At 44.2% G+C, this 24,525-nt stretch overlaps 1 protein-coding gene across 5 annotated transcripts in view; it reads right to left on the bottom strand.

Moving 5' to 3' along the window:
- The window catches only part of LOC144504574 (parkin coregulated gene protein homolog), a 357,038-nt gene that overhangs the window by 332,435 nt on the left and 78 nt on the right, over positions 1-24,525 (bottom strand). For 3 of the 5 annotated variants that reach the window (XM_078230136.1, XM_078230134.1, XM_078230138.1), the window contains exon 1: positions 23,704-24,495. In XM_078230136.1, the coding sequence (XP_078086262.1) occupies positions 23,704-23,829 (126 nt within the window). In that variant the 5' untranslated portion in view covers positions 23,830-24,495. Of the gene's footprint in view, positions 1-23,703; positions 24,496-24,525 lie in introns of those variants that run through there. The other 2 variants (XM_078230135.1, XM_078230137.1) reach the window with 1 other exon arrangement.

Here is a 24,525-nt window from a genome sequence, read left to right as displayed (position 1 = left end):
GGCTCCCCATGACATTTAATATTGTGTCCCACAATGTGAAGTTAAGACAGGATATAGGCTTGAGAATGGTGTGAGAAAAAGCAATGTTTGCATCAGCATAGCATGTACTTGCTTTGTATGTCATTCATGGTTTGTAGGTGTACACGTGCAAACCCCATTAGACCATAAGACCATAAGACATAGGAGCGGAAGTAAGGCCATTCGGCCCATCGAGTCCACTCCACCATTCAATCATGGTTGATTTCAACTCCATTTACCCGCTCTCTCCCCATAGCCCTTAATTCCTCGAGAAATCAAGAATTTATCAATTTCTGTCTTGAAGACGCTCAACGTCTCGGCCTCCACAGCCCTCTGTGGCAATGAATTCCACAGACCCACCACTCTCTGGCTGAAGAAATTTCTCCTCATCTCTGTTCTAAAGTGACTCCCTTTTATTCTAAGGCTGTGCCCCCGCGTCCTAGTCTCCCCTGTTAATGGAAACAACTTCCCTACGTCCATCCTATCTAAGCCGTTCATTATCTTGTAAGTTTCTATCAGATCTCCCCTCAACCTCCTAAACTCCAATGAATATAATCCCACGATCCTCAGACGTTCATCGTATGTCAGGCCTACCATTCCTGGGATCATCCGTGTGAATCTCCGCTGGACCCGCTCCAGTGCCAGTATGTCCTTCCTGAGGTGTGGGGCCCAAAATTGCTCACAGTACTCCAAATGGGGCCTAACCAGTGCTTTATAAAGCCTCAGAAGTACATCCCTGCTTTTGTATTCCAAGCCTCTTGAGATAAATGACAACATTACATTTGCTTTCCTAATTACGGACTCAACCTGCAAGTTTACCTTTAGAGAATCCTGGACTAGGACTCCCAAGTCCCTTTGCACTTTAGCATTATGAATTTTGTCACCGTTTAGAAAATAGTCCATGCCTCTATTCTTTTTTCCAAAGTGTACGACCTCGCACTTGCCCACGTTGAATTTCATCAGCCACTTCTTGGACCACTCTCCTAAACTGTCTAAATCTTTCTGCAGCCTCCCCACCTCCTCAATACTACCTGCCCCTCCACCTATCTTTGTATCATCGGCAAACTTGGCCAGAATGCTCCCAGTCCCGTCATCTAGATCGTTAATATATAAAGAGAACAGCTGTGGCCCCAACACTGAACCCTGCGGGACACCACTTGTCACCGGTTGCCATTCTGAGAAAGAACCTTTTATCCCAACTCTCTGCCTTCTGTCTGACAGCCAATCGTCAATCCATGTTAGTACCTTGCCTCGAATACCATGGGCCCTTATTTTACTCAGCAGTCTCCCGTGAGGCACCTTGTCAAAGGCCTTTTGGAAGTCAAGATAGATAACATCCATTGGCTCTCCTTGGTCTAACCTATTTGTTATCTCTTCAAAGAACTCTAACAGGTTTGTCAGGCACGACCTCCCCTTACTAAATCCATGCTGACTTGTCTTAATCCGACCCTGCACTTCCAAGAATTTAGAAATCTCATCCTTAACGATGGATTCTAGAATTTTGCCAACAACTGAGGTTAGGCTAATTGGCCTATAATTTTCCATCTTTTTTCTTGTTCCCTTCTTGAACAGTGGGGTTACAACAGCGATTTTCCAATCCTCTGGGACTTTCCCTGACTCCAGTGACTTTTGAAAGATCATAACTAACGCCTCCACTATTTCTTCAGCTATCTCCTTTAGAACTCTAGGATGTAGCCCATCTGGGCCCGGAGATTTATCAATTTTCAGACCTTTTAGTTTCTCTAGCACTTTCTCCTTTGTGATGGCAACCATATTCAACTCTGCCCCCTGACTTTCCTGAATTGTTGGGATATTACTCATGTCTTCTACTGTGAAGACTGACGCAAAGTACTTATTAAGTTCCTCAGCTATTTCCTTGTCTCCCATCACTAGATTACCAACATGTCTACCATTCATGACTGCGTCACACCTAAAACATAGGCGCCACAGAACTCAACGTAATGTCCAAAATCTTTATAGACATTATGAATATACTGTACTGTAATTAAAGTAGTAAAGGAAAATATTTTTAAAAGCAAAATGAGCAGTTCTTAATCTTAATGAGAAAGCCATTTTACATAGAACAGCAGATTTTAGTTCCGATGCATTTTGTTTAATAAATTCTTCCAAAACTCTCCATGGTGGCTTGAATAGTTGATCAGTTTTGGGTAGCTAATCAGTACTAAGATGTCATTGATACTGCAATAATTAATTTCTACCATTAACATCAAGGCCCTGCATAACAAGCATGTAGGGAAGTGGAGGGAGGCGGGGTGGGAATTAGCCTAAATTCCCTTAATTGTTATGAGTGATTTCTGTTGCAAATCCTACATGTGGACAGCAGAAGACAGTATAGGATTCAATTTGCTGATACCGTTAGGCTTGGTAGAAGCTAATTTAGAAGAGACATTTATATTTTGTTTCCAACAAGCCTTTAGAATAGCATAAAATATTCAGCATTTTTAAAAAATTACAAATTCCAAACCCAAACGCTGAATTGTAAACAGTTACTGAGCTAATCCTGTGCATCTGCTTGTTCGTGCTGTGATGCAAATTTATTTCCTGCAAGCACCCTGATGTAGCGCTCAGAACAGTTAACTGGTCATCATGGGAGGTTGGAGTTCAGGGGCAAATCAAGAACCCCATGCAAAGAGCGATATTGTCATCAGCTTAATCAAGAAAATTTGTATCTTCTAGTGTTGTTATGTGTACTAGCAAAACAGGTAATAATGAACTGCAGAGTAATATACAATACAATAAAGTGTAGTCTGTGACTTTAAAATGCTACTAAATAAAGAAATGTAGAAATCATTTGATCATGATTGTGGAGGTGACACATGAAGCTGGAAATCTTTCTGACTTTAGCTGTTCCACTTGATTGAATATTTACTCTGTTGAACTACGGTGTTATTTTAATAACAAGAACCTGCATTTATATAGCAACATTAACATTCAAAAACAATTGATAGAGGCATGATGAAAGTCAAAGAAGCAATTAGCAAGACATAAAAGTCTAAAAACGTTTTGAAGATAGATTTTAAGGAGAGCCTTGAAATAGAGGTTAAGCAGCAGAACAGTTTAGGAAGGAAATTCCAGAACATGAAATTTTGATGGCTGAAAGTCTCAGTGGTGGATGAGAAATACATAACAGACTGGAATCAGCAATGGAGAATAAGGGCTTATAGGTCTGGAGGAAGTGCAGGAAGATGGGAGAGGTTGGGGATGGGGTACAAACAGAATGGTCATGGAGCAATTTAATCTACCCTACTCAACTGTGTTCAATTTTTATGTAATTGTGGTTACAAGAATCTAGTTCAAATTTAGTGCAGGTCAAGCAGTGATCAAATTATCATGCTGAAATGGCATTCTGCATAAAGATCCAACAAACTGGAAAAGTATGCTCAAAAAGCAATGGACCTAAAGGTAACTAACAGTGGACTCAAATTTTTCAATCTCTGTGGTAAGAGTATTTGTCCACCAGGGACCAAGCAGCGTGCACACACACACACACACACACACACAGATCCCATTACAGGTTTTGAGTTCATACATACAATCATTTTTTATGGACAAGACCCAGTAAGCAGTTACATTTATGCAAAATAATTTGGTACTTTTGCAGGTTAGATAATAAAAGATTTGTATACATAACTAACATAATTATATATGTCCATTCAAATATTATTTGACAATAGTGTTTTTCATTTGCAGCTACCTGTCACGATCTGTAACAATAATATGATGGATACCTGTTTGTGGAAATATTTCTTTTCTTACAATTTCCTTACATAATGCTCAAATTGGAAGTGGGGACAAATTTAATGTTGACTGAAAGCAAATATTGTCCCACAGATTTGGCTAATTTGATTAAAGGAGTAGCAAGAAATGTTTTCTTTCTTTGAAAGACAGTCCTACTTCAGTTTTTGGGGACCTTTATAATGTAAATGTACAGGTGTGAATAGTGCCAGAGTGTTCATAAAAGGTTGTAAAAGGTATTTTTAACAATGCTGCAACTTTATTGGAAAGTACAAGGAAACACTTTCGTTGTCCATGCTTCACACCCAGGTAGACCTACATCCTGGGAAGAAAGCAGCAAAAGTGGATGTTATCCTGTTATACCAGAGCTCTGTTCTTTTGCATTTCATAAACACTGTCAAGTTATCCCCAGACCATGAGCAGATTGTGGCAACTGAACAGACAATTGAACTTAAAACAAATGTAAAGACAAATGAATTATGCAAGAATGCCTTCTGGGTCTCAAATAACGCAGTGTCTGATTAAAGTAGACCTTGAAAGTTATATCCAGGATAATCAGACAGAAGGATTTGAGAAGGATCTCCCAGTAACTTCCTTATATAGTCAAACAGGCAACTGTTTCCCTTTTAAAGGAAAAAAGGATTTTCATGACTTCAGGATATTCCAAAAAACTTTAAAGGCAATGAATTACTTTTCAAGTGTAGCTACTGTTGTAATGTAGAAAAAGTTCTGGATGCTGTTTCTGGACAACAGCCCAAAAAGTCCCAAAGCTTGCAACCATCACCATTGTGGTAGACTTCATAGGCCTTCCTCTTAACAGCACTGGGAGCGTTGGACATACACCAGATGGGCTGCAGCGATTCAAAAAGATGGTGTCATGAACACTGAACTTTACAAGACAATTATGTTTTGTAGTTCTGTAGAAAGATCATTTAGATCCAAAACGTTAATTTTGTTTCTCTCCACAGATGCTGCCAGACTGGCCTAGTTTATCCAGCATTTTCTGATTTTAATTCAGATTTCCAGCATCCACTGAATTTTGCTTTTATTTGGATGTTTTAAAGTGGCCCTTTAACTTAAAAAGAAACAAAACATTCTGAAAGGGGGAATGGTGCATTTCTGATAAACACCTAAATTTGGAGACTTTACGATGTGATCTCAGATTACTATGGAGTGGGGAACTCAAATAAAAACTCACTGAGGTGTCAAGTGACAGTTGTAGCACCCGTTCACAGGAGGTGTGCAGAATGGGGGAAAAGGCTGCTGGAAAACTGTTTGTGTTAATGATTGAGCAGGATGTTTTTAAGGGTTCAGTTTCTATTCAAAAGAAAGGGAACAGAATAGATGGGAATCTTGAAGAAATACCTTAAATACTGTGGTGAACCATAGATGGTTACCACTATGGGTACTTGTACATATGTTACTCTTGTTACTGTTGGGGTTAGGGTTTGGGTGTTCCACCTGTTATTATTGTTTATGTGGTACACTCCGTTCGGCTCCGCCTTCTTACAGGAGTATAAAGGTCACTGCTACTTCTGAGTAGCCCTTAGTCTGGGATAATATTGTTAAGTAGTGTGCTCCAATCTTGTTGTGAATAAAAGCCTTTATTCCCGGGTACGTCCTAGCCTCCCTTGTGAATTAATCGCGCATCAATTTTATTCACAACAAAATAGTGAAAATTTTGTTCGAAAAAAAAATGGAGCAGATGCTAAAGCCCGATCGGCTAACCTTGGATCCGCGTGCCGCTGGGGCGTCGAATAATTTCGACCATTGGTTGAAGTGCTTTGAGGATTACGTTGAGGCCTCGACAGCAGTCCAGTCCGACGCCGACAGATTGCGGGTCCTCCACGCCAGGGTGAGCGACACTGTGTATGCAACAATTCGCGATTCCCAAAATTACAAAGATGCTATCAAATTACTCAAGAAGCTGTATAATAAACAGCCGAACGAAATTCATGCTCGTCATCTATTAGCCACTTGACGTCGGCAGCCCGGCGAAACTACGGGACAGTACCTGCGCGAACTTCAACAGCTAGCCAGAGCCTGCAACTGCAAGGTGGTATCGGCTACTCAATACACCAACGACCTTATTCGGGACGTGTTCGTGGCGGGAATCGGCTCATCCTATATTCGCCTGCGGCTGCTTGAGCAGGGTAACCTGGACCTGGCTAAGACGGTAGAATTGGCCAATGCAATGGAAACGGCCTCCAGAAGTCTTGAAACCTACCCCACCGACCACGTGGGAACAGCGTGGCAAGCACAGCCACCGCCTCAACTGTACTCGGCGGCTCCTCGGAACTGCGCGATAATGCTCCCATCTTCAGACCTGACGGCTGTGGCAGCTCCTGGAGGCCCACGGTGCTATTTCTGCGGATTGGCGAAGCATCCTCGCCAGAGATGTCTGGCCAGGACGGTGTTTTGCTCCGCCTGTGGAAAGAAAGGGCACTATGCAAAAGTGTGCAGAGCAAAGACCCCTTCCAAGTCCAGCAGTGCTGCGTGCGACTCCCCAGGATCCAACTCCTCGTCTCCGGCCTCGTTGATGTCTTCAGCCACGTGTGATCCACGGGCGCCGCCATTTCCTATGATGACGACGCAAGCCACGTGCGACCTGCGGGTGCCGCCATTTTCAACATCATCGACCACGTGCGATTCATGGGCGCAGCCACTTTGGTCGACACCGGCCACAGAAGACCAGCAGGGGTCCTCGTCGTCGGCTATCTCAGCTGCCTGCAGTTATGCTCGGGATCCAACAGTGTCGTCAATCATCCTGGACCAGGCCAAGCCTCACAGACTCGATAAGTCCAGGATGGACATAGAGGTAAACGGGCGCCTGATGCATTGCCTGTTTGACAGCGGGAGCACGGAGAGCTTCATCCATCCGGATACAGTAAAACGGTGCGCTCTCCGTGTGCAAACTGTCAGGCAGACAATCTCCATGGTGTCGAGATCCCGATCTGTCCTCGTTCTTGGGAGCTGTGTGGTAACCTTAATGGTGCGGGGTACAGTCTACGAGAACTTCAGGCTCCTCGTGTTACCGCACCTTTGCGCTCCGGTACTCCTGGGGCTAGACTTTATGGTCCACCTGAAGAGTGTGACCCTGCAGTACGATGGGCCACTCCCTCCACTTTCAGTGGGAGAACAGCAGCCTCCAAATTGTCCAGCGTGCTCCACATGCGGCCTCTCAACACTCAAAATTACCCCGCCTTCCCTGTTCGAAAATCTCGTGCCAGGCTGCAAGCCCATCGCGACTAAGAGCAGGTGTTACAGCGCTGAGGATCGGATCTTTATTACATCTGAGGTTCAGCGGCTCCTCAGGGAAGGGGTCATTCAACCTAGCACTAGCCCATGGAGAGCACAAGTCGTGGTGGTTAAGACTGGAGACAAGCCCCGGATGGTCATAGACGATAGTCAGACCATTAATAGGTACATGCAGCTGGACGTGTACCCTCTCCCACGCATATCTGACATGGTCAACCAGATTGCGCAGTACCTGGTGTTCTCCACCATTGACTTGAAGTCAGCCTACCACCAGCTCCCCATTCGCCCAGAGGACCGCAAATACACGGCCTTTGAGGCGGATGGCCGTCTCTACCACTTTTTAAGAGTCCCTTTCGGCGTCACTAATGGGGTCTCGGTCTTCCAGCGTGAGATGGACCAAATGGTGGACCAAAACGGGCTACGGGCTACCTTCCCGTATCTGCGGCCATGACCAGCAGAACCACGACGCAAACCTCCAGAAGTTTTTACGCACTGCGTCTCTCCTGAACCTGACTTATAACAAGGAGAAGTGCGTATTTAGCAAGCACCGCCTAGCAATCCTTGGATACGTGGTGGAAAATGGGGTCATCGGCCCCGATCCAGACCGTATGCGTCCCCTCCTTGAACTTCCCCTCCCCACTAGCATCAAATCACTGAGAAGATGTTTAGGCTTCTTCTCGTACTATGCACAGTGGGTCTCCAATTATGCAGACAAAGCCCGTCCGCTCATAAAATCTACCTCTTTTCCCCTGACAGCAGAGGTTCGCCTAGCCTTTGAAGGGATAAAAGCCGACATCGCGAAAGCCACAATGCACGCTGTTGATGAGTCCATCCCTTTTCAAGTGGAGAGTGATGCATCTGATTTTGCCCTGGCCGCCACACTTAACCAGGCGGGCAGGCCCGTCGCCTTTTTCTCTCGCACTCTCCAAGGCCCTGAAATTCAGCACTCCTCTGTGGAGAAAGAGGCTCAGGCCATTGTGGAGGCCGTACGGCATTGGCGCCATTATTTGGCTGGCAAACGGTTTACCCTGCTCACGGACCAGCGGTCCGTGGCCTTCATGTTCAACAACACGTTAAAGGGAAAAATTAAGAATGATAAAATCTTGAGGTGGAGAATCGAACTCTCGACATACAACTATGATATCATGTACCGTCCGGGGAAGCTCAATGAGCCCTCAGATGCCCTGTCACGTGGAACATGTGCCAGTGTGCAGGAGGACCGGTTACAGGCCCTCCACAATGATCTCTGCCATCCGGGGATCACTCAGTTTTTCCATTTTGTAAAGGCTCGGAATCTTCCCTACTCCATAGAGGATGTCAGGTCGATAACTCGAAGCTGCCAGGTATGTGCAGAGTGCAAGCCGCACTTCTACCGGCCTGACAGGGCACACCTCATTAAGGCCACTCGCCCTTTTGAATGACTGAGTGTCGACTTCAAGGGGCCCCTTCCTTCGACAGATCGGAATGTGTATTTCCTCAACGTGGTTGACGAATACTCCCGATTCCCCTTTGCCATCCCCTGTTCTGACATGTCCTCTGCCACGGTCATCAAAGCCCTGCGGAGTCTTTTTACCCTGTTCGGCTACCCCAGTTATATCCACAGTGATAGGGGTTCGTCGTTTATGAGCGACGACTTGAGGCAATACCTGCTCTCTAAGGGAATTGCCTCAAGTAGGACTACGAGTTACAACCCCAGGGGTAACGAACAGGTCGAGAGAGAAAACGCTACAGTCTGGAAGGCTGTTTTACTGGCGCTAAGGTCTAGGGGTCTTCCAGTCACCCGTTGGCAAGAGGTACTTTCTGATGCGCTCCATTCAATCCGGTCCCTCCTGTGTACGGCAACCAACGCTACCCAACATGAGCGGATGTTTACCTTCCGTAGGAAGTCTTCCTCTGGGACCTCACTGCCGTCTTGGTTGACGTACTCAGGACCTGTCCTCCTGCGGCGACATGATAGGGCCCACAAGTCCGACCCTTTGGTTGAACAGGTCCATCTCCTCCACGCCAACTCTCAATATGCCTATGTGGCATATCCTGATGGGCGAGAGGACACGGTCTCTATCAGAGATCTAGCGCCTGCAGGGGACCTGGAAGCCCCCGTCACTCCCGCACCCCTGGTTAGGATTCCTTTGCCCATTCTCTCCCCTCCTGACACGGCGCGGGCAGCATCGGGACCTCAACTTAATCCTCTTAGTCCCGTGTACAGCTTGCCTGAGTCCAGGAGATTGTCGCCACCTCGAGGTCGACAGGCGTGTGAGGAACTGGAGGAGTCAGTGGACACCACCTCGGAGAGAGGGTCGTCACCACGGTCACCAGAACCGGCACTGGAGCCAGTGCTGCGGAGGTCGCAGAGACCGTGCGGACCCCGATACGGCTGAATTTGTGAACATGTGGACAGTTCGTATTGTCTCCTTACCCCACTGGCCTTTGTTTTTAAAGGAGGGGTGAATGTGGTGAACCATAGATGGTTACCACTATGGGTACTTGTACATATGTTACTCTTGTTACTGTTGGGGTTAGGGTTTGGGTGTTCCACCTGTTATTATTCTTTATGTGGTACACTCTGTTCGACTCCGCCTTCTTACAGGAGTATAAAGGTCACTGCTACTTCCTAGTAGCCCTTAGTCTGGGATAATATTGTTAAGTAGCGTGCTCCAATCTTGTTGTGAATAAAAGCCTTTATTCCCGGGTAGGTCCTAGCCTCCCATGTGAATTAATCGTGCATCAAATACTTAAATATTTTGTTGGATTTTTCGAGGTGTTTATGACAAGTAGTGTGTATGTAGGTAACATGTAGGTGTATGTATAAGGATCTACCTCATATTAAGCTGATCTTTCTCTACACCCTAGCTATGACTGTAACACTACATTTTGCACCCTCTCCTTTCCTTATGTACAGTATGCATTGTCTGTATAGTGTGCAAGAAACAATACTTTTCATTGTATACTAATAAATGTGACAATAATAAATCAAATCAAAGATGTTGGGAGGGAGAAATCACATTCCAATCCCTGATTTTTCTGGAACCTCAAAGTGGGACATCATTCCACAAGCCAGTAATATTGCTGTATGTTTGGCAGGTTCCTTTCTCATTTTCAGTGCACTATTCACTTCTTGCTTACCCAGATAAACTTGGAGAAGTACTATTTAGAACTTGGCATCATTGGGTTAGGTAATCGATTCTATCTGGCCCTACTTGCAATATAATGCTTGTGGATTTAGCAATAAATTGATTTGTAATGTGATGCCTGGAAACTAAGCAGCAGTAACATAATGTCTTTGAATGGAGGGACTAATTGAAATTATAATATTAAGTCTGCAAATGCTAAGTTCCTATTACTGACACAAAGCAAATCAACCTTTAAAAGGATGAATTTTAATATTTGAAGATAGGCTTCCTGAAACTATTTATGTGCTTTATTCCTATTAGTCTTTGGATTGACAAACAGTACACAGTGAGTGGTACAGAGTCTAACAGATCATGAAGGCCTCAGCCTGCACTGAGTTAACTCACCTTAACAAAGTAATTTAGTGCCTCAAAGTCCACTGGGCTAAGATGGGGAAATAAGAAACTGGTGTGGCTTCCTAATTTTTGAAAATATGTTGTGTAAGAACATGTACATGTATGAACATGAGGAGACTCCACAAATATCCCCATCCTCAATGATGGAGGAGCCCAGCACATCAGTGCAAAAGATAAGGCTGAAGTATTTGCAGCAATCTACGGCCAGAAGTGCTGAGTGGATGATCCATCTCGACCTTCTCCAGTGGTCCCCACCATACCAGATGCCGGTCTCCTGCCAATTTGATTCACTCCACGTAATATCAAGAAATGGTTGGAGGCACTGGATACCGCAAAGGCCCTGATAACATTCTGGCAATAGTATTGAAGACTTGTGCTCCAGAACTTGCCGCACCCCTAGCCAAGCTCTTCCAATACAGTTACAACACTGGCATCTACCCAACAATGTGGAAAATTGCTCATGTATGTCCTGTACACAAAAAGCAGGACAAATCCAGCCCAAACAATTACTGCCCAATCAGTCTACTCTCGATCATCAGTAAAGTGATGGAAGGGGTCATCGACAGTGCTATCAAGCAACACCTGCTCAGTGATGCCCAGTTTGGGTTTCGCCAGGGTCACTCAGCTCCTGACCTCAGCCTTGGTTCAAACATGGACAAAAGAGCTGAATTCCAGAGGTGAGGTGAGAGGCCTTGACATCAAGGCCACATTTGACCGAGAGTGGCATCAAGGAGCACTAACAAAACTGGAATCAATAGGTATCGGGGGCAAACACACTGCTGGTTGGAGTCATACCTGGTACATAGGAAGATGGTTGTGATTGTGGAGGGTCAGTCATCTCAGCTCTGGGACATCTCCACAGGAGTCCCTCAGGGTAGTGTCCTAGGCCCAACAATCTTCAACTGCTTCAGCAATGACCTTCCCTCTGTCAGAAGGTCAGAAGTGGGGATGTTTGCCCATGATTGCACAATGTTCAGCACAATTCACGCGACTCCTCAGATACTGAAGCAGTCCATGTTCAAATGCAACAAAATCTGGACAATATCCAGGCTTGGACTGACAAGTGGCAAGTAACATTCGCACCACACAAATGCTAGGCAGTGACCATCGACAATGAGAGACATTCTAACCACCGCCCCTTGACATTCAATGGTGTTACCATCACTGAATACCCCACTCTCAACATGCTTGGGCTTACCATTGACCAGAAACTCAATTGGACTCGCCACATTAACACAGTGGGTACAAGAGCAGGTCAGAGGCTAGGAATACTGCGGCGAGTAATTCACCTCCTGACTTCCCAAAGCCTATCCACCATCTACAAGGCACAAGTCAGGAGTGTGATGAAATACTCCCCACTTGTCTGGATGGGTGCAGCTCCAACAACACTCAAGAAGCTTGACACCATCCAGGACAAAGCAGCCCGCTTTATTGGCACCACATCTACAAACATTCAATCCCTCCACCACCGACGCTCAGTAGCAGCAGTGTCTACAAGATATAGTGCAGCAATTCACCAAAGATCCTTAGACAGCACCTTGCAAACCCATGACCACTTACATCTAGAAGGACAAGGGCAGCAGATATATGGGAACACCACCAGCTGCAAGTTCCCCTCCAAGCCACTCACCACCCTAACCTGGAAATATATCACCATTCCTTTGCAGTTACTGGGTCAAAATCCTGGAATTCCCTCCCTAACGGCATGTGGGTCAACCCACAGCACATGGACTACAGAGATTCAAGAAGGCAGCTCATCACCATCTTCTCAAGAGCAACTAGAGATGGGCAATAAATGCTGGCCAATCAGTGGCACCCATATCCCATGAATGAATAAAAAAAATGTATGAACAGCAGTTTTGATATTTTCCGCAGCCAAACAGCCTTCCAACACTCATTATCAAAAGTCCACATTCAGAATACCCACTTGACAAGATAACAGAATTTGCTAGCCCTTGAAGGACTATCTTCAGAAGAACAAAGCAAAATGCGAACAGGGGAAAATAGAACACAAAGACCCTCTTCCTAAGGTGAGAGAATCGTAAAATTCATGAAAGAATGGTTGTACTCTTATATTATTCTCGATCTAATCAATAGACTTTGGAATTTGTCCTGTCCTAATATTATTGCCATGTGCTGTCAGTCATCATTCATTATTTCCTGAATATAGCATGTTAAAAAAATGTTTAAATCCTTATATTAAACATTAGAAATTTCATTATATTAAAAAAATGACATCTGAAGAAAAATTCAGGAAGCATTTTGAATGATTTATGTGAACCTAATGGCCAGATTGTGCAAGAACAAGGTGAAGTGTTTGAGAAGGTTCCCCACGGTAAGCTATTGCAGAAGATACGGAGGCATGGGATTGAGGGTGATTTAGCGGTTTGGATCAGAAATTGGCTAGCTGTAAGAAGACAGAGGGTGGTGGTTGATGGGAAATGTTCATCCTGGAGTTCAGTTACTAGTGGTGTACCGCAAGGATCTGTTTTGGGACCACTGCTGTTTGTCATTTTTATAAATGACCTGGATGAGGGCGTAGAAGGATGGGTTAGTAAATTTGCGGATGACACTAAAGTCGGTGGAGTTGTGGACAGTGCGGAAGGATGTTGCAGGTTACAGAGGGTCATAGATAAGCTGCAGAGCTGGGCTGAGAGGTGGAAAATGGAGTTTAATGCGGAAAAGTGTGAGGTGATTCACTTTGGAAGGAGTAACAGGAATACAGAGTACTGGGCTAATGGTAAGATACTTGGTAGTGTGGATGAGCAGAGAGATCTCAGTGTCCATGTGCATAGATCACTGAAAGTTGGCGCCCAGGTTGATAGGGTTGTTAAGAAGGCGTATGGTGTATTAGCTTTTATTGGTAGAGGGATTGAGTTTCGGAGCCATGAGGTCATGTAGCAGCTGTACAAAACTCTGGTGCGGCCGCACTTGGAGTATTGCATACAGTTCTGTTCGCCACATTATAGGAAGGATGTGGAAGCATTGGAAAGGGTGCAGAGGAGATTTACCAGGATGTTGCCTGGTATAGTGGGAAGGTCTTATGAGGAAAGGCTGAGGAACTTGAGGCTGTTTTCGTTAGAGAGAAGAAGGTTAAGAGGTGACTTAATAGAGGCATATAAGATGATCAGAGGATTAGATAGGGTGGACAGTGAGAGCCTTTTTCCTCAGACGGTGATGGCTAACATGAGGGGACATAGCTTTAAATTGAGGGGTGATAGATATAGGACAGATGTCAGAGGTAGGTTCTTTACTCAGAGAGTAGTAAGGACATGGAATGCCCTGCCTGCAACAGTAGTGGACTCGCAAACATTAAGGGCATTTAAAGGGTCATTGGATAAATATATGGATGATATTGGAATAGTGTAGGTTAGATAGGCTTTAGATTGGTTTCACAGGTCGGCGCAACATCAAGGACCGAAGGGCCTGTACTGCGCTGTAATGTTCTATGTTCTATATACTCACAGTTTAAATTAGCAGCTGTTGTGTGTCAGAAAAACACATTTAACATCACAATTTAAACCACAGTACCACAAACAAGAAAGAGTAACAGATACATATAATAAAGTTCCAACTAAATGCACACCCCTCATATTAAATTTAGATTAATGTGTACATATGTAATTTCCCTCTTATTTAACTTTCAATTTTTATTTTATTTAAAAATAAGATCATAAGAAAAGGAGCCCATCAAGTCAGTTAAATATGATCAAGGCCAATCTGATTGTGGCTTTAACATCACTTTCTTGTCTGTCCCTCATAACCCTCAACTCCTGTGTCAATCAAAAAAATCTGTGAAACTCAGTCTTGCAGGAAGTGCTCTCAGCTGCAGAAACTGGAGCTCCAGCTTTCAGAGCTGGAGCAGTGGCTGGAGACACTGGGGCTGAAAGTTACGTAGATAGCACGTTTACAGAGGTGGTCACACCAAAGCTCAAGGGATTGCAGGAAAGAAGGGAATGGGTGACCACCAGGCAGTCCAGGAAGAACAGGGAGATAGTGCAGGAATCCCCTGGGGTCCCATTCACTAATCGGTATTCCATTTTGGAAGCTGATGAGGTATTGGTACTTCAGAGGAGTGCAGTCAGAGCCAAGCTTATGGCACCACAAGTGGCTCGATTGTACAAGGGGGAGGAAGACGAAAGGAAGAGCAATAGTGATAGGGGATTAATTAGTCAGGTGAGCAGACAGGCATTTCTGTGGCTGTATATTTGACTCCAGGATGGTGTGTTGCCTCCCTGGTGCCAGAGTCAGGGACGTCAATGAACGGCTGCAGGACATTCTGAAAGGGGAGGGTGATGAGTCAAAGGGTCATGATACATGTTGGCATCAATGATATAGGTAAAGTGAGGAATGAGGTCTTGCATCACGAATTCAGGGAGCTAGGCAGTAGAGCAAAAAGCAGGACCTCAACAGTTGTAATCTCTGGATTACTCCCAGTGCCAAATGCAAGTGAATATAGAAATAGGAAAATGAGGCAGATGAAAGCGTGGCTCAAGAGTTGGTGCCAGAGGGAGGGTTTTAGATTCCTGGATCACTGGGACTGTTTCTGAGCAAGGTGAGAGGCGTACAAACAGGACAGTCTGCACCTGAATCATATTGGGGCCAGCATCCTTGCGGGTAGGTTTGCTAGAGCTATTCAGAGGAGTTTAAACTAGTCTAGCAGGGGGAGGGAACACAGAACAAAATAGAGACACATCATGCTGAAATAAAGGAAGCAAGTCAGAGTGAGTTCAGCTATGTTGAGTGTCAAGAGAGTAAGTCAAGGCTGGATGGTCTTTATTTTAATGCTAAGAGTGTAATAGGTAAGACTGATGAGTTAAGGGCATGGATTGAGACGTGGAAGTGTGATATTGTTGCCATCACAGAAACATGGTTGAGGGAAGAGCAGGACTGGCAGCTCAACATTCTGGGGTATAGGATCTTAGGTGAGACAGCGGAGGATGTAAAAAGGGAGGTGGTGTAGCATTATTAAGGAGTAAATTACTGCAATAAGGAGAGATGATATCTTAGAAGGGTCTTCAAACGAAGCTTTGTGGCTAGAACTTAGAAATATAAAGGGTACAGCCACATTACTGGGAGTGTATTATAGGCTCCCAAAGAGTCAACGGGAAATAGAGGAGCAGAAATGAAGACAGTTCACTGAGGTGTGTAAGAATAATATTCAGGTAATTATACTAGGGGATTTCAACTTTCCCAAAATAAATTGGGATATTCATAGTGTAAAGGGTTTAGAGGGGACGGATTTCTTGAAATGTATTCAAGGGAGTTTTTGTTTCAAATATACCAGGCCCAACAGGGATGAAGCAATGCAGGATCTCGTTCTGGGGAACAAAGCCAAACAAAGCCTCAATTTGGCAGTGGGGGAGCATTTTAGCAATCGCAACCACAACACGATATGGTTCAAGTTTGTTATGAACAAGAAGAAAGACGAGCTGCAAAAGACGGCTTTGGATTAGGGGAAGGCAGATTTTATTAAAATAAGGCAGGATCTGGCCAAAGTTGACTGGAAACAGATCCTTGCAGGAAAGTCTACGGCAGAGCAGTGGGAGACATTCAAAAAGGAACTGGGTACAGGTCCAATATGTTCCCTAGAGGGGGACATGTAGGAGTGGTAAGTTCAGGGAACCATGGATGTCTAGGACAATTCAGGACTGAATAAGGAAGAAAAGAAGAGCTTTTAGAAAGTCCAAAGTAGCAATTCAGCTGTGGTCTTATAAGAATTTAGGAAGTGCAAGAGGGAATTTAAGAAAGCAAATAGAAGAGCAAAAAGAGGCATGAAATAAGAACTTGTGAACAAGATTAGAGAGAATCCCAAGACACTTTATAAATACATTAAGGAGGAGAGGTTAACCAGGGAAAGAGTGGGGCCCATTAGAGACCAAAGGGCAATGTGTGTGAAGCCACAGGACATGGGAGCGGTGTTAAATTAATACTTCACTCGGGCAGAGGAGAACATATGTACAGAATTCAGGAAAAGGGACTGTGAGGAACTTGTACAGTTTGACATTGGAAATGAGGAGGGGTTGGAAGCTCTGACAGGCCTAAAGTTGGACAATCCCCAGGTCTGGATGAATTGCATCCCAGACTGCTGTAGGAGGCGAGGCAGGGAATTGCAAGGGGTCTGACGCAAATCTGGCCATGGGGGAGAGGATGGGAGGATGGTTAATGTGGTTCCACATTTCAAGAAGAGTGATAGAGATGAACCAGGAAATTACAGATTGGTGAGTTTCACGGTAGCGGTGGGAAAACTATTGGAGAAAATTCTGAAGGAGAGAATTAATCTCCACTTCGAAAGCCATGGGTTAATAAAGGATAGTCAGCATGGCTTTGTCAGAGATCATGCCTAACAAATTTGATAGAAGTTTTCAAAAACGTGATTGAATGTGTGGATGAGGCAAGTGCAGTTGACGATGTAGTTTATACTGATTTTAGCAAAGCCTTTGACAAGGTCCCACATGGGAGTCTGATTGAGAAGGTTGAAGCATATGGAATTCAGGGAAACTTGGCGAGATGGATCTGGCTTAGTAATAGGGTGGCACAGTGGTTAGCACTGCTGCCTCACAGTGCCAGGGACCCGGGTTCGATTCCTGGCTTGGGTCACTGTCTGTGCGGAGTCTGCATATTCTCCCCATGTCATCATGGGTTTCTTTTGGGTGCTCGGGTTTCCTCCTACAGTCCAAAGATGTGCAGGTTAGGTGCATTGGCTATGCTAAATTCTCCCTCAGTTACCCAAACAGGTACCCGGGTGAGGCGACAAGAGGATTTTCACAGCAACTTCATTGCAGTGTTATTGTAAGCCCACTTGTGACATTAATCAATAAACTTAAACAAAGGGTGGTGGTAAAAGGCTGTTTGAGTGACAGGAGGCCACTCAAACAATGGCGTATCACAAGGTTCACGCTGGGAACCTTATTGTTTGTTATATATATATATAAATGATATAGATGATAATGTGTGGGGAAATAATAAGCAAGTTTGCAGACGACACCAAGATTGGTAGGGTGGTTAATAGCAAAGAAGAAGTAATAGGTTACTGGAAGATACAGATGGGTTGGTCAGATGGGCAGAACAGTGGTAGATGGTATTTAACCCTGATAAATGCAAGGTGATGCACTTTGGAAGAAGTAACAAGACAAGGGATTATTAATGAATGGCAGGACACTAGGAAGCTCAGAGGAACAGATGAATCTTGGGGTGCTTATTCACAGATCCCTGAAGGCAGCAGAGCAGGTAAATAGGATAGTTAAGGCATCTGGGACATGTGCTGGAAAATGGGATTTGTGCAATTTAATGGTAGTTATGGTTGGTGCAAACTCGATGGGCTGAAGAGCCTTTCCTACGCTGTATGGCTCTATATGTAGATATTCTATCATTGAGTATATTCAAGGCTGAGTTAGATATTTAGTATCTCTGGGAATCAAGGGGTATGGAAGCAGGTGGTAAAGAGGAGTTGAATCAGAGTAGGCTTAATGAACTATAACTATATAGTTGACTCCTGCTACGACTTCTTATGTCCTTAAAATTTCAAAGTCAAAATTATGTTTTTCAATTAAGTTGTGATTGCAGATGCCACCCCACTGAGTTGACTTCCAGGTTTTGCAATGCATTTCTAAATACTGCTCCAAAGCCACCTTTAGACTTATATCTGCACCAATGTTTCTTTAAAACAAGGGTCACCATCCATTAAAATATGTTTACAACTCTATCTTACAAAATAGGGCAAAATGGAGAATATCTTGAATCATATTTGCTGGTTGAATTTTCATATTGTTTTAAACTGACAAATAGAGGAACTGTATCCTCATTGATCGATAAGACACAATATATTTCTTATATGTTGCATTTAACTTAAAATCTTGCATATTCAGACACCTCCACCATTACAATTTTTGGTAAAGTTTATATGCTAACAAGGTTAAAGAGATATGTAAGCATTTATAATATCATGTAAACGATTATTGGTTATGAAATAGTTGCATAGCTCAGCTATGACATGAACGTTTTGAACTTTTTTTCCAACTCTATCCTCTATATTCTTTCGTCCTTATGCGTAGGTAAACCTTCTTTATTTTATCTGTTGCTGACTTTAAAAAAAAAAATAAATCAATTGTCCTTGAATTTATTTAATGTTAAATTTAAAACCTATGAGTTTGTTTTTTCCCTGCTGGTCTTTCTCAGTATTTGTTCCCAGATAAATAAACAGATGTTTCTCACTACCTGATAACTTGCTCCTTTTAGATATATTGTCCTGCTGTTTATTGAAAGTTAATGGCACTACCTGCAGAGCAAGAGAAGAATATTTCTCTGCTGCCAGCCTTTCCTCTTACAACTCAATACTTTCTGTTCTCCGACACAGAAAAATAATTAAATATTACCCCACTGTCTGCCTGTTCTCTTACAATTCAATACTACATGCTCCCCAAGATACAAGTGCAATTTTTCTGCCATTTTCTAATGCTTAAAGGTCTGCTGTTTGCCAAAGTCGCTTTTGCTCCTTTCTGATATGTAGATATGTCTCCTTTGTTCTCAAAATTAAATGCTACTTCCTGTTCAACCGTTACATAATTATTTTCCCACTGGAAATTTTTTCTCCTAAAATATAATAAAGCAACCAGCTCAGTAGATTATAATTAATAGCCCACATCAATGGTACATGACACAAAAAAGAAAATAGATTCTGGGGACACGTCAACAAATACTGAAGACTTAGGTGACAAATACAAGAGTCAAATCTGTGCAAAGGCACACAAAATGATAGGAACGAAGAAATAACAAAGACAATTGGCAAAGGTGAGAGGCAGAGAGGGCAGCAACATTGGGCAAAGTATACCTGATTCCATTTCATTGATGATCCAATAATGACAGAATGGTGTCCTTTTATTTGTACTGAATTATCCTATTAATACAACCAAATGCTTTTTGCTTTACTTACAACTTCTCTGCATTGGTTATGAACCATCAGTGAACTGTACACAATGAGAAGTCTCACAACAACACCAGGTTAAAGCCCAATAAGTTTATTTGCTTTCAAAACACTGCTCCTTCATCAGGTGAGTGGACGTAGGTTCACAAACATGGCATATCGAGGCAAAGACACGATTGGAAGATAATTACAGATTGGAATGTGAAGAATGATTGGAATGCAAGTCTTTCCAGGTAATCAAGTCTTTACAAGTACAAACAGTGTGCGTGGAGAGAGGGATGATCCACAGGTTAAAGAGGTGTGAATTGTCTCCAGCCAGGAGACAATTTGGGATATCGGCGAGACCATGCAGACGCTACGACAACGGATGAACGGACACCGCGCAACGATCGCCAGGCAGGAGTGATCCCTTCCAATCGGGGAGCACTTCAGAAGTCAAAGGCATTCAGCCTCTAATCTTTGGGTAAGTGTTCTCCAAGGCGGCCTTCAAGACATAAGACAACGCAGAATCGCTGAGCAGAAACTGATAGCCAAGTTCCGCACGCATGAGGATGGCCTCAGCCGGGATCTTGGGTTCATATCACGCTACTTGTAACCCCCACCATACTGCCTGGATTTGCAAAATCCTACGAACTGTCCTGGCTGGAGACAATTCATACCTCTTTAACCTGTTATCATCTCCCTCTCCATGCAAACTCTTTGTACCTGTGAAGACTTGCATTCCAACCATTCATCACATTCCAATCTGTAATTATCTCGCAATTGTGTCTTTGCCTATACATGTTTATGAACCTACCTCCACTCACCTGATGAAGGAGCAGCACTCTGAAAGCTCGTGATTCCAAATAAACCTGTTGGACTTTATCCTGGTGTTGTGAGGCTTCTTACTGTGCCCACTCCAGTCCAATGCCGGATCTCCACCCCATGTACACAATAACACCTGGATCTCTTTCTCTCAACCATTTCCACTATTCTTCCCTGGAAATTAATGTATTCTGTATTGGTCCTACCTATATTTTTTGAGGTCCTACCAATATTCATGACATTGCATTTATTTATGTTAAATAACATTTGGCATGATTTATCTATTTCCCACATGCATTTCTTTGCATTCGATTGTAATTCTTTACTGTATTAACCCTTGCAAATGCATCCTCTGCACATTTACTGAGGATACATACCCCAAATGCCCCTGTCCAGATCATCAATAAATAGGCAAATTTAGAAAACACAAGATAATTTGTAACATGCCTTCAGGCTATCCACAAAGATATTAGAGGTAAAAAAAATCTAAAGTAAGAAGCTACAATTGGCAAACCACCGTTCCTTGTAAGTGAAAAATAATAAGACATTTTGGATGGTGAAGAAAAATGATTATCAGTGCTTTACAATCCGAAAAAAAACTGCAGAAGAATTTTGCTGCCAGTATAGAAGCTCAGTAAGAAGTTTAACAACACCAGGTTAAAGTCCAACAGGTTTATTTGGTAGCAAAAGCCACACAAGCTTTCGAGGCTCTGAGCCCCTTCTTCAGGTGAGTGGGAATTCTGTTCACAAACAGAACTTATAAAGACACAGACTCAATTTACATGAATAATGGTTGGAATGCGAATACTTACAACTAATCCAGTCTTTAAGAAACAAAACAATGGGAGTGGAGAGAGCATCAAGACAGGCTAAAAAGATGTGTATTGTCTCCAGACAAGACAGCCAGTGAAACTCTGCAGGTCCACGCAACTGTGGGAGTTACAAATAGTGTGACATAAACCCAATATCCCGGTTGAGGCCGTCCTTGTGTGTGCGGAACTTGGCTATCAGTTTCTGCTCAGCGACTCTGCGCTGTCATGTGTCGCGAAGGCCGCCTTGGAGAACGCTTACCCGAATATCAGAGGCCGAATGCCCGTGACCGCTGAAGTGCTCCCCAACAGGAAGAGAACAGTCTTGCCTGGTGATTGTCGAGCGGTGTTCATTCATCCGTTGTCGCAGCGTCTGCATAGTTTCCCCAATGTACCATGCCTCGGGACATCCTTTCTTGCAGCGTATCAGGTAGACAACGTTGGCCGAGTTGCAAGAGTATGTACCGTGTACCTGGTGGATAGTGTTCTCACGTGAGATGATGGCATCTGTGTCGATGATCCGGCACGTCTTGCAGAGGTTGCTGTGGCAGGGTTGTGTGGTGTCTTGGTCACTGTTCTCCTGAAGGCTGGGTAGTTTGCTGCGGACAATGGTCTGTTTGAGGTTGTGCGGTTGTTTGAAGGCAAGAAGTGGGGGTGTGGGGATGGCCTTGGCGAGATGTTCGTCTTCAGCAATGACATGTTGAAGGCTCCGGAGGAGATGCCGTAGCTTCTCCGCTCCGGGGAAGTACTGGACAACGAAGGGTACTCTGTCTACATTGGGGAAACTATGCAGACGCTGCGACAATGGATGAATGAACACCGCTCGACAATCACCAAGCAAGACTGTTCTCTTCCTGTTGGGGAGCACTTCAGCGGTCACGGGCATTCGGCCTCTGATATTCGGGTAAGCGTTCTCCAAGGCGGCCTTCGCGACACACGACAGCGCAGAGTCGCTGAGCAGAAACTGATAGCCAAGTTCCGCACACACAAGGACGGCCTCAACCGGGATATTGGGTTTAAGTCACACTATTTGTAACTCCCACAGTTGCGTGGACCTGCAGAGTTTCACTGGCTGTCTTGTCTGGAGACAATACACATCTTTTTAGCCTGTCTTGATGCTCTCTCCACTCCCATTGTTTTGTTTCTTAAAGACTGGATTAGTTGTAAGTATTCGCATTCCAACCATTATTCATGTAAATTGAGTCTGTGTCTTTATAAGTTCTGTTTGTGAACAGAATTCCCACTCACCTGAAGAAGGGGCTCAGAGCCTCGAAAGCTTGTGTGGCTTTTGCTACCAAATAAACCTGTTGGACTTTAACCTGGTGTTGTTAAACTTCTTACTGTGTTTACCCCAGTCCAACGCCGGCATCTCCACATCATGTATAGAAGCTACCAGCGTTAAAACAGCAATCATTGACACACTCCGTGCCACTGCTCCACTACCGATGCGTGAGCTGTCTGGCCGATATCCAGTTGAGGATGAGCAGAAACTTCTTCCAGTTAAATACTTGGAAGAATTCAGCTCCGGCCACAAAGTCCACGTTGTTCGCAATCTCAGAATTCTATTTGACCCGAGCTGAAGTCCTGAGACTCATCCTGAGGCTGCAACCATTCAACCCAGCAGGCGATGTACTTTCCACCGCTCTAAATGACCAGTTGATGCGGAGACTAACACTGAAGATTTCCAGGCGGAATTTGGACATTTTAAATAAACACCAATGAGTATTTTGTTTCTTTTTTTTATTCCCCCCCGAACATTCCCGAACCATTACTAGTTCGCTAAATGTGAACATTGAGAATGTAGTGTCGGGGAACTCAGCTGCATTTCCCCTTGCAGGAACAGAAAACTACAAATGTTGTCTTTCCTGGCCTGGACATGCTGAAACCAACAGTACCACGAAAGGAACAGAGTCAAAAGGTCATTGACTTGAAATGTTGACTTTGTTTCTGTTCTCCAGAGTTGCTGCTTGACTTGAAGCATTTTAAACATTTTCTGGTTTTATTTCAGATTTCTAGTAACCGCAGTATTTTGCTTTTGTGTAGCTTGAAAACCACTGCTGCCTGACATTGATTAACTCAGGAGTCAGAACCTGTTATCTTCCTTGTTTGCAGGATTTAACTACTCACTAAATAAGCTTGCTGAACTGTCAGGAGCTCAGAGAATTTCAATGAACACCTGTTAACGCATACAACTGAATAAAAAAAGTATCTTCCTGCCTTTTGCCTAATCCGAAACAAAATGATTTTATTTCGGACACAGAATTTCACGAATTGTTCCAAACCTCTGAGAATGACACTTGTGAAACTTTTCTTAACAGACAGTTCGGAGTTTTGCTTCTCGTCTAGTCTCGGTTATTGAACACAGGACAAGTTTGGTGGGACATTTCGCTACTTTAAAAGGGTGCTACAAAAGTGCATGTTATAGAATAAACGATCGTGTGGATTTGGACTGGCTGAGTTCGGGCAAATGTAAAAAGTTGTTGTTATAAGAGAGTGAGACAGTGCTGAGAGAAAATGTTCTTAACCTCACACAGGTCCCAATAAGAGGGAGATTAGCGTAACTTGTAGTCTTCGTTCATGCATGTGATCCAATGAATATTTAACTACTTACAATGGAATTTTTCATCATGGCTTTCACTGTGAAACCTTCAGTTACTCTATGATCCTTCTTGGGTCTTTGATACATTGCCGCCAGAAGTTTCTGGTTGCTCTTTTCCACTGCGTAGGCAGCTGGCATTTTATTTGTTGTGAGGGCAGAGTAGCAGTGAGACACCTCCTACTGAACAAATTCCGCTGTTGTTGTATTCCTCTTGCGGCGGCTCTAACAAAATCTTGGTTGACAAAACAGCTGCTGGTTTTGCTGGCAGCTGCGTTGCTAAGGGAGATGTTAAACAAACGCCGTCATTTCCGTCGCCTCAGAACGCGCCCCGTTATTTCAGTTTGACAGCTAGCACGTGACACTGAGGCCGGTTTGTCTTTTGAACCCGGGCGCCTCCACCACAGAAAACTTCTTTTTATTTTTCGCTCTTGGGCAATTCAAAAAAAATCCCCCCAAAACAACCCACAACTTTCACAGGAAGGAGAGCACGTTGGTCGCTTCCCCTCCCGAGCAGAAGCCCTCAGACTTCAACTCTCGCAATCGGCCTCACTCATTGACTCACCCCCATCACCTCACCTCCCCCCCCGCCGCCCGCTCCCCCCACGGCTTCCTCACAATCTCTTGAGACCTCCTTTGACTCTTTTTTTAAATAATCGTTCATCTATCACGTCACATCGCCCGCACTGCGAGCCCCCTCGAGCGCCCCTCGCGCACTCTCCACACCCCCCAACGCTCGAGCCCCTCGCGCGCTCTCCGATTTCCCTCCCCTCACTCCTGCCTTTGCGCTCGAGCCCCTCGCGCGCTTTCTCGACGTTGTTGATAAACAATCCCGGC

This window comes from Mustelus asterias, chromosome 15 (assembly GCF_964213995.1).
Source record: "Mustelus asterias chromosome 15, sMusAst1.hap1.1, whole genome shotgun sequence".
NCBI lineage: Eukaryota > Metazoa > Chordata > Chondrichthyes > Carcharhiniformes > Triakidae > Mustelus > Mustelus asterias.
This window is presented reverse-complemented; position numbering and strand designations above follow the sequence as displayed.